General features: G+C 40.4%; 1 protein-coding gene across 5 annotated transcripts in view; it reads left to right on the top strand.

Moving 5' to 3' along the window:
- Nucleotides 1-1,327: 1,327 nt before the first annotated feature.
- ctnnd2b (catenin (cadherin-associated protein), delta 2b) overlaps nucleotides 1,328-10,163 on the top strand; it is a 145,063-nt gene continuing 136,227 nt past the window's right edge. For all 5 annotated transcript variants that reach the window (XM_073491386.1, XM_073491385.1, XM_073491384.1 and 2 more), the window contains exon 1: nucleotides 1,328-1,459. In XM_073491386.1, coding sequence (XP_073347487.1) covers nucleotides 1,328-1,459 — 132 coding nt within the window. The remainder of the gene's footprint in view (nucleotides 1,460-10,163) is intronic.

The raw sequence follows: 10,163 nt of genomic DNA, 5'->3' as shown, positions 1-10,163 counted from the left end.
CTTTATCATTTTTATTGTACACGCCATTTAAACCATCAAACCAACAATGAATCTTATATAGTAAGAGGAAGTCTGATATATCTTCTTCCTCTGTGTCATTGAGCTCCATTGTCTAAAAACTATTGAAAACACATCACTGGGTGACATGTTTTACACACACTGTAGTTGATTTTTGACTCAATCCCACATACACCATCCTGCTAAGTACTCAGTAAGAACAGCAAATGTGTATTAATCTGTTGCTAAAAATACTCCCCAACAAATTCACTATTTCCTCCTTGGGTTGATAAACACTAAGGTAGCCAGCTGTTTGAGGAAGTTATTAGCAAATTAAAGTATATATTCATGACATGCCTATAAGGATCATGCTTTTAAAAGCTCAGCAGGAGTCCACAGGCTTGTGGCTGACAGCCACAGACAGTCTGGAGTCTGTCTAACATGCTGTTGGGTTTATTATTTCCATTGAAATTGTTGAAAGCTACAAAACTATAGAGTATTGCCAACCATATGCTTTCATGTTGGGTTGCCTGCCAAAAGATGCTATGATTCCAATTCTTTATTATATTCTTTATTATTCTAACAAAGTAATGTAAAGCATTACTGATAAGATTTCAGTAATAAGATAAGATAATAAGACTTTTACTATGTGAGGTACCACCTGACCTTGCCATCTGGGGTAGACTTGATATGTACAGATATGTACAGTACCTTTTTAGTATGAAATGTGCAACTCTGTTGACCAAAGGCCTGGAAATATAATTATTAGTATGGTCTGAGTGCATTGGGTATGGTACTCTGGAGTACAGATGTACTTCCTTGGTACTGCTACTATCTATCTCTGCTTGTAGTACCATGACTTTTTTGCTGGACTGCCATTAGATCTTTCACTGTTCTCTCTCTGGACTTTGCACACTTTCTTCTCACTGGCCTAGATTTCCTGTTCCAAAGATGTACCCGTGCACCTGTCCAGGATGTGTCACTGCCCGTTTCAAAATGCATGCTGGGATAATCTCCAGCTCTACATGACCCTGAACATGAATAAGTCAGAGAGAAAATGAAAAAAAAAAAAGTAATCATCACACAGAAAGGTTGCAGTGGAACCGGATTTAGTCCAATAGTAGGTAGTTTATCAGTGATCTTACATTTTGCAGTAACCTCACTATGTCTCTGCTTTCACGTTAAAGTCCATATATGTGTGTGTGTATAGTTGTCCTTGAGTACGAGTGTAGGAGAGTGTAGGTGTAACAGCCACAGTGTAAATGCTGGCACGTCACAGTGTCTTTAATAATAGTAAAAGAGTTGCATGTTCCCTTGTTTTACAGGAGGTATGCCAGTGCCTGAGGTGGAGTCTGACACTGCCAGCGCTGCCACCATGTTGAGTCCCGTCCTCAACGCCTCCAACGGAGACGGCTCCGAGTCTGAAACCACCTCCGCCATCCTCGCCTCCGTCAAGGAACAGGTTAGAATGCTGTGTGTGTGTGTGTGTGTGTGTGTGTGCATGCAATATACATTAAGGGTTGTCAGAATTAATGAAATATGAAGAAAGTAGTGAGGATAATTCCTCCAGTCCTTTCAGGGAGAGACAGGGGGACAGTAAACAGGAAACACAAATGATGGAATGGTCATCTGAGCTAATGTGTCATAAATATGTCATCACATTTTCATCTTCTTGCAGAAAGCCCTGGGCTACTGCCTCTCAGGGTAATTTTGAAAATGCTCTAATGTGGTGGGATGCATCATTTCAGTACATTTTTTCAAAGTCTGTGCGGCTTTGTTGGAGATAGTGTGTATGACGAAGGAGTAAAGAGACAAGAAACCCCATACCTTGATTTTTTTTCCAGTAAAGCTAACATCAGGCTGTCGAGCTACACTTGGTGTTTATTATGTATTTATGAAGCTTTCAGAATATTCATGACTCTGCCAGAATGTGTTTTGACATGTTTAAACTTATCTTTCATTTCTTTTTACTACTAGATGTCTGTCATTACATTACTGTTAAAACAGGGCTTCAATTTTTTCACCACTATCCCAAAAAACAATTATAACTGTCCCGACATGAATGTAAACCCAACATTAAAATGTTGCATCATATTTTTCATAGGTCTCACTCTAAGTAGTCACCCATAGCAACTATACTGAGGAGAAACGCTCCATTGTAGTCAGCACTCGGTTCAGTTCGGCTTTTGCTAAGTGATAGCCTAATACATACTCTACATGCATATACACAAAAATCACCTTCACCCCAGTCAAGATCTCTGTTCCTCCCAAACACATTTTCTATCGTCCCAGTGATGACAGGACGGAATTAGTCTCAAACCCATTAAACTTGCTCTGAATTTTAAATTATTCCTGTGTGTGTATAAGTGTCTAAGTGTGCTGTCCGCCTACATGCTATGTTTTGACATATGTTAAAAGCATATAATATAGGCCTTAAACATAGATTGAATTTCCTCAGTTGAGACGGTAGTGGCAGATTCTGCACTGGCTATATGAGATGTAGACAAAACTTTGGAGATGATGACAACGAGCAAACATTTGGCAAACATTGCAGAACATCTAATAAGAAAATCTTATCAAATAAAACTATCCTGGATTTTCAAAATCCACAAAAGCCAGATTAAATGCAGTATGACCCATTTCCACCGCTGATTAGCAGTTATTTCACTATACTTAATATTCAAGATGCACTGATCCGTCTGTCTGAATCTGACACATTTTCATAATGTCTCCAACTTAAAGATTGATTTAATACCAGCCTGAAAAGCAGTCAGTGTTTCCCTGAATGCTTGAATAACCTTCCATGTCACATCTTTCATAAAGGTGAGAAATTAAACCATTGGAGGTAACCAAAAACAAGATTTTCCTGACAGTCTTCAGATCAAACCGTGCTTGATTATTTGTGGTTTGAAAGCGATGTGGACCAACTGCTGATGATAGTGGATCCACGAATGTAGAGCTCAAGCTAAGCTACTGTTAAGTCCAACTGGTCTTGTAAGGAAGATCATTTGGTAACCATGGATATCATGTTCGTATGTGCAACAGCACATGCCAGCAGGTATTTGTCCTGATCAATTAGAAAGTGAAAGAAAGTTAAAGCAGAGGTTTGTTGTGCTGAGTAACCCCCACACCTCCTCCGGAATATTTTTCATCCAGTTTCAGGGTCAAAATTCAAGTTGCAGTCTTGACTACTAATAATGCTCATAATTAGTAATTTCTTTTTGAGCTCTTTGGGAACCCCACAGAAGGTAAAAACACACCTAAGAAGCATTTAAGCACTGAGAGGTAGAAATAAAACCTTGCTTTTTACATTATTTTTGTGAAATTGTTTTGCAGATGATTAAATTTTTTATACACCAATCCAAGTTTAAACACGATCAACAAGTCTGCAGCAATGGGTACAGCCTCATGTGGCTGTGCTTGTTACAAACCAATGAAACAAAATGTGAGATTGGATGAGAGACAATGTAGCTGATGGGAAATTTAAAATTGACAAAGGCAAAATGGAAATTCTGACCCGCTGCTGGTGGTGATTGAGGGAAAAGTAAGGGGATCACCAAATTCATTAGGGTTTAGCCTCTGAGGACCATTTATGTCTCTGCCAAATTTAATGTTAATCTATCCAGAAGATGTCCGGATATTTTAATCTGATCCAAAGTGTTGAACAGATGGACTGGTGCACTGGCATTGCCACCCACAAAGCCACACTACCAGTGTGTTTTCAAAATGACTTCCAATCAGCTTATTCCCCTGTAGGATTAGTTCCAATCAACATACAGTGAATATAGAACAGATTAAATGGGATGTGAGTGGGAGATCTAATTATGTGTTGAAATCGAAAGGGGAACTTTGCTTTTAAGCATCATTGTGTGGTTACAGGTCTTGAGGTGTACTCATAGACTGTTTAAAACATGGTTCAATCAATCAATCAATCAATCATTATTTTTATAGCGCCAATTCACAATAAAAGTCCTCTCATGGCACTTTCCAAAGTGAGCAGGTCTAAACCATACTCCTTGATTAATTTATTCACAGAGACCCAACATCTCCCTTCATGAGCAAGCACCTGACAGTGGTGAGAAAAAAATGGATGTCACCTGTAGGCTTCTGAAGAGCCGGTGTGAAGCTCAGTGTGGTGGCTCTGGCTGTAGACATCTTGGCAGTGCCTGACTCTTCTTAACTGCCATCTTATCCAAAAATGGGCTAAGAGGTGAGGTGTGGGCGGAGCTGAGGCAAGCTGAATTAAGCCAGGTTACCCACAGCTAGCTATACAGCTAGCGGCTATAGCTGTCGCTTAAGGTGTCAATGCACATAAAATTGCATAAATTTAAGCCTTAAAGCTATAGTTGGTAATGTTGGAGAGCTAGCAAAATTTGAAAGTGGCACCTCCTCTAAGCTCCACCCCCTCCCGTTAGCCTTTTCTGCCTCCGGCTTTCTTTTCTTAGCCCGTTTAGCGGGGCGAGGCGTTACAAGTAACGCTGGATGTGTTACTTTTGGCTGCATTTTCTCTGCCATTGTTCTCTCCTGCTAACTTGGTATGGAGTGTGCTGAATATTTCCGGCAACGGTGACACGTGATGAGTGCACGCAGGGAGGAGGGAGGGACTGAGGGGGGGGGGTGGGCAGGACGAGACATGAAGGCATCTGATTGGTTCTTTCCACTCGCACCGAGAGGCAGGGATTGGTCAGAGTTTTTACAGGCCTGCAGCTGCCACAGAGGTCTGATTTTTTTCGTTCCTTTTTCTGAACATATTATGTAATGACTACTCTCTGGATGGAAGGACCATTTCACCCAGTATAACAAAAAGTGTTTCTGAACAGGATTACCAACTATAGCTTTAATATAATTCGAGTGAGGTCACCAACTGTGCAGTTGTCACGAATGGGGAAATAGGTAATAGCTTGCTCGCTATAGAAATCACATTTTTTTTTTTTTTTTTTTTTTATCAGGCTGTTAACATGTTTATTTCCACTGAAAAGGTGGGCATTTCAATTTGGGAACTTCTGGGTGGCATTTTTCAGCCCAGGAGTTTGCCCCTTGGGTTTACTACTGCATATGTAGAACAAGTTGTATTAAGCCTTTTGTGGCTCCAGAGGGCGCTGCGTGAAATACGAAACCTGACCCTGCCTCCAGTGACATCACTTGAGGCAGCATCAGTTGGAACTAAAGGCTACACGTTTGAAATTGAAAAAGGAGTCCAGGGATATGAAGCTAGAAAAAAGGGAGCTCACCAAACCTCTGCGGCTCTCTCCTCATCTTTGCTTGAGGCTAGCGATCAAGATGAGCTGCTACTCGCATAACACTTCTGAATCTCCAGCTGAACTGTCTGCAGTCGAGTTGTATTATGGGCAGCAGTTTTTGACAAGGAAGAAGAAAGGATGGAATGAAATAACACAATATCTCTGGTTCTGCTGCATCGATTTTGATCCTTTTTGAAAAAAAAAAAACTTTCCCTCTTGAATCTGACAATGTTATGTGAGTGCAACAGTCACTGGAGTACTCTTAGTGCCAGAAAGCAGAGCTTTGAATGTTGTCTCCGTCTGGAATGGGTCTGAGAAGATGTGCGCTGTGTATTTGTGCATGCAGTGTGTGGGCGCACAGTTTGAGTGGATACTTGATACCTTGGACACTGTGCGTGTCCTTGAGTACTATGGGATGTGAGGAAATGTACTCTGAAATGCAGATGCTAAAGATAGCCAGTGAAAATGCTGAGAGCAGAAGAAATAATGGCTTCTGCATGTTTTAGAGTGAAACCTCACTGTGAGATACTACAGTGTTCTGGAAGTCCATGCCTGGGTGAAGTAGGTCACGTTGACGTGGACATACACACACACATGCACACACAGGTTATGTGCACACGCTCAGATGATCTAGGGTGTGGTAATGGCCTTCTGGTGAGAATGTGTAAAAAGAAAAAAGGCTGAAGAGCAGAAGACATAAATGGACGGAGTGTCTGCTGTTTGAAAAAAGCGAAGACGAATAGATAGTCTCAGTCTCTCCTCCACCCCCTTTCTTCTTCCTCTATGAGCTGGAGTCGGTACATTTCAGGCTCCTGCACCATGGTGAAGTTATTATTATTTTTTAAGCCAGTCATTTGTCACTTGCTTTCATACTTGTTTCTGCAGTGTGTAATTTTTCAATGTGTTTGGGCTTTTGCCAGTGTTTGTAACTAGACTGTAAAAAGGAAGCAAGGATGCGCTTTTCTGGAGTTTTTACACAGACACACACAGATGCACACACACACACACACGCACAGACACACAAGCACGCACACACACACACACAGACACAGACACACAAGCACACACACACACACACACAGACACAGACACACAAGCACACACACACACACACGCACACACACACACACACACACACACAGACACACAAGAACACACACACACACATGCACACAGTTCCCTGTTCATTTTGCTTCATATAAAGACAAGGTCAGGCATGAGAGACCACGCAAAGGCTTCACACACACTTGGATACAGACGTCCACTCATGTGGTCTGCGGACACACACACACACACACACACACACACACACTCGTGTTCATGCTGCCAATCAGACTCTTTTGCCTCTGCTGACTCACACCAGGAGTTCCCTGCTGCTGCTTTTCCTCTGTTTCCTTCTACCCACATGAGATTGATTAGCCATTCGACGTTGTATTTATCACATCTGTCAGCTTTTGTCCTTGTATCGTTCATCATCGCCGCTGTCAACACATCTGCTATTGGGGAAGCACAGTGTGAAGTGCCTGCTCTGAAAGAGTTTCATTCCGATGTGAGATGTGCCTATTTGAACAATCTGACATATTGTCATATTGAATGACAGATAAAGTGAAAGTGGCACTGGGCATTGATTAGCTGTCTTTTGCTTGCAGCCTGGTAACGTTTGACAATCCAGTCAGCTCTGAATTGTTGAATGCATTTTATCCTATCAGCAGAGAAGGACCTACAGCAGTTAATAACAAAATCCTTCATTTTGTTTGAGATATTATTTTAGAAAATGCATGTTCCTTTCCTGCTGCTTCCAGACCATTTTTTAGGGCTAAATAATCCAACTCCTTTTTTTTTTTAAGTAAATGACCACACCAACGTTTTGTGCCAGTCCAATGTGAGAAAGACAGCACAATGGATGCACCTGATCTAATAGCACTGACGGACCTCTGCAGCAAAATAAACTCAAATGTAATGGTTTGGTTCTGGTTTACAGGTGAAAAATCAGCAATAACCATTAAGCAGGATTGGGGAGTAATGGAATACATGGAAGAGTGTTGTATGTGTAATTAGAATCCAAAAAGGTAACATATTAAAGTTCCAGAAAAAAAATACATAATAACATTGCACATACATTTTGTAGAAATGAGAATGCTCATCAGGCTTGCATTTCAACAGGCTTGCCAACTCTCATGCCCTGACAGTGAGACTCATCCAATTAACACTTCTCACATGATCTCACGCCACACGTCCATTTTCTCACAGTGAAGAAAAAATGTATAAGCCAAAAATGGCACAAGAAGACGACACTGAGCGGACAGACAGACAAGCACGAATGGCTCTTCTGGCTCTGAAAGTTTGTTGCGATTCCCAATAAGTTAAGTTAATTATCAGGCTGGGTCTTTGGGTTTTCAGAGCAGCCAATTTAATACTTATTAAGCATTTTTTTAAAAATCAATATCTCTTCAATAAACCAGTCAAAAAAGTTTAAATGTTTTAAAAGTGACCAAAGAATCTCCCACATTTGATCCTCATAACTCTCTGAGGCTTTTTAATTTAAACACTGATGCTGGCACATCCAAATCTGATTAGATGCAGTGCAGCATTTTAAATGTGCAGTCTTAGTAAATACACATGAATTAAGAAATTGAGATGGTGCACCTCTGACTATCCTGCGCAGTAGTTCTGCTACATTGTGATTTGCACTGAAAATGATTACTGGGTTCAACACTGCGATCAACCAGACGTGACACACTACAAGTTTCCTAAGATAAACCAACAATAGAGGTGTCGTGGCAACTGAAAATCAGTCACTTGTCTGGTGCAGATGAGAGTTGGTCAAAACACCAAGTTTGACACAATATTTATTTTCTAGAAGTCCTTGATTGCTTGCAAGCAAGAGTCATTCATCAGCAGTGCATAGATGATGACTGAAGAGAGGCTGTCTCTCCTCATCCTTTATAATAACCCAAAACAATACTCATAACTGTCGCATAATCACAAGATTGCACATGACTTCACTTAAAGCACCCTTCCAATCATCTCAACATCTGCCTCATGATACACATAAGACTTCTTATACACGTCAAACATTGTTGCGTGTCATACATCAACCCTTTTTCAGAACTCAGAGAATTTCCCTCACAGAGGTAAAAGCTTATTGTGGTCCTTGTTACAGAGAGAAACCATGTTCTGTTTATTGCAAAATTTGAAAGCACAATTCATAACAGCTTCAGCCTTCATCTCCATCATGTTGGCAACATGACCTCCTGCTGTGTCTTTACAAACCACAACAATGAGTAACATCAGGTAGAAAAGAGGTGTTGCTTTCACTGCCTCGTCACAGAAGAAAACACGACACATTGCATTCAAGGATATGAAAGTAAAGGAAATGAAGAGAAGAGCACGAAGAAGAAAATCTAGCTTTCTGACAGTTATCATATCTGAGTTTTGAGGTGGAGTGTGGTGTTTCTGCAGCCACATGATAATTAACGTGAAGCGCGGTGCTCTGTGGAATTGTTCGCTCTAATTGGCAGTGAAAAAGAAACGGCTCCTCTCAGGTTGGACCTCCAACTCATATGAATCCAAACTGAAAGCAGTTAATACTGAGGTTTAAGGTTGTACCTTTATTTTCTCTGTAAGCCCAATTAAACCTCAGTTATTCCCTTCACCTACCAACGCATCGTTATATAAATACTGCTGAAGTCATTCCTTTAATTGATCACATTTTATTTACATTTTTGGTGGCTTTGCACGCACACTATTACAAAGCACAAAAACGTCACATTAAACCTGTTTATAAATGGTGTTATGGCATGTGAGATGATAAAAACACAGGATTAATAGCTTTTTGAAAACTATCAGCCTTATGGTAATTGTACTCACACTTAGATGATTCATTAGGTTCATTTATTGGTGTTTTCTTGCAGCAGCCCTGTGATAATAATGGGCGCTATCAGCCTTTCCTCCGCTTCTCACCGCCGCACTCTTCAGTTGTTTATTAAGGATTAATTAAGATTTGTTTAGCATCGGCTACCTCATTAAATTACCAAATATAGTTCTCTTCAAAGTTCACAACAGAGTTATATATTCATAAGAAGTGGTTTCAAAGTGGATCAAATATTTATTTTGTTTTACTTCTTATGTGGGGGCATGCAGAAAAAGTAGAATATTTAAGGGATGAGGAGGGAGGGGAGGGATTTGGGGAGGACTTATGCTTGCTCATGCTTTGTCTTTACCCAGGTCTTTCTTGCACTGTCAGGCAAAGTGTTCAGTTCAGAAAGTCTTTTACTTTTGTCATTTTCAGTTGAAGTAAGACTCCAGGCCAGAGCACTATGGTATAAATAGGAGAATATGTGTCCTCAGCTATGAAATGTTGCTGTATGTGAATATGTTTTTGTGTGTATGTGTGCATTCATATGACACACCCCCTCGAGCTACTGTTAACCTTAAATTCTTAGTAATTTTCTAAACAACGGGCCCTTGATTACAGACAGTGGTAGACAAAAGCAGCTTCTCATTTCTGGGAGGAGTCTATTGATTTTGCCTGCTGAAATATAAAATGTGCTGAAAACTGACAGATTTCAGCAGCTGTAGCTAGTTAAATCAGAATCAGAATCAGAATCAGAAATATTTTATTATCCCTTGGGGAAATTGGAAATGAGCTATGAAGTAGTTAAATATGCAGCCTTTGACTGAATTTTTAGTGTTTCAAGTTGCTTTGCCTTATTAAGGAAATGCAACACAGTCTATGTGACAGTCACAAATGAGACTTTTTCCATGTTACTTGTCAGCCTACATACAGTACTGATGTTCTGTTTGTTAATGATGTGCTCCTTTTTAGAACCAGAACAGTGACAGTGAGGTTTTGTGTTCAATGACAAAATTCACTGTCACTGTTCTGACTCCATACTCGTTGGCCTTGGAAGTGAAGTAATGCTC

The sequence above is a fragment of the Pagrus major genome, chromosome 21 (assembly GCF_040436345.1).
Source record: "Pagrus major chromosome 21, Pma_NU_1.0".
Lineage (NCBI taxonomy): Eukaryota > Metazoa > Chordata > Actinopteri > Spariformes > Sparidae > Pagrus > Pagrus major.
Note: the sequence above shows the minus strand (reverse complement) of the source record. Positions and strands in the feature narration are given on the sequence as shown.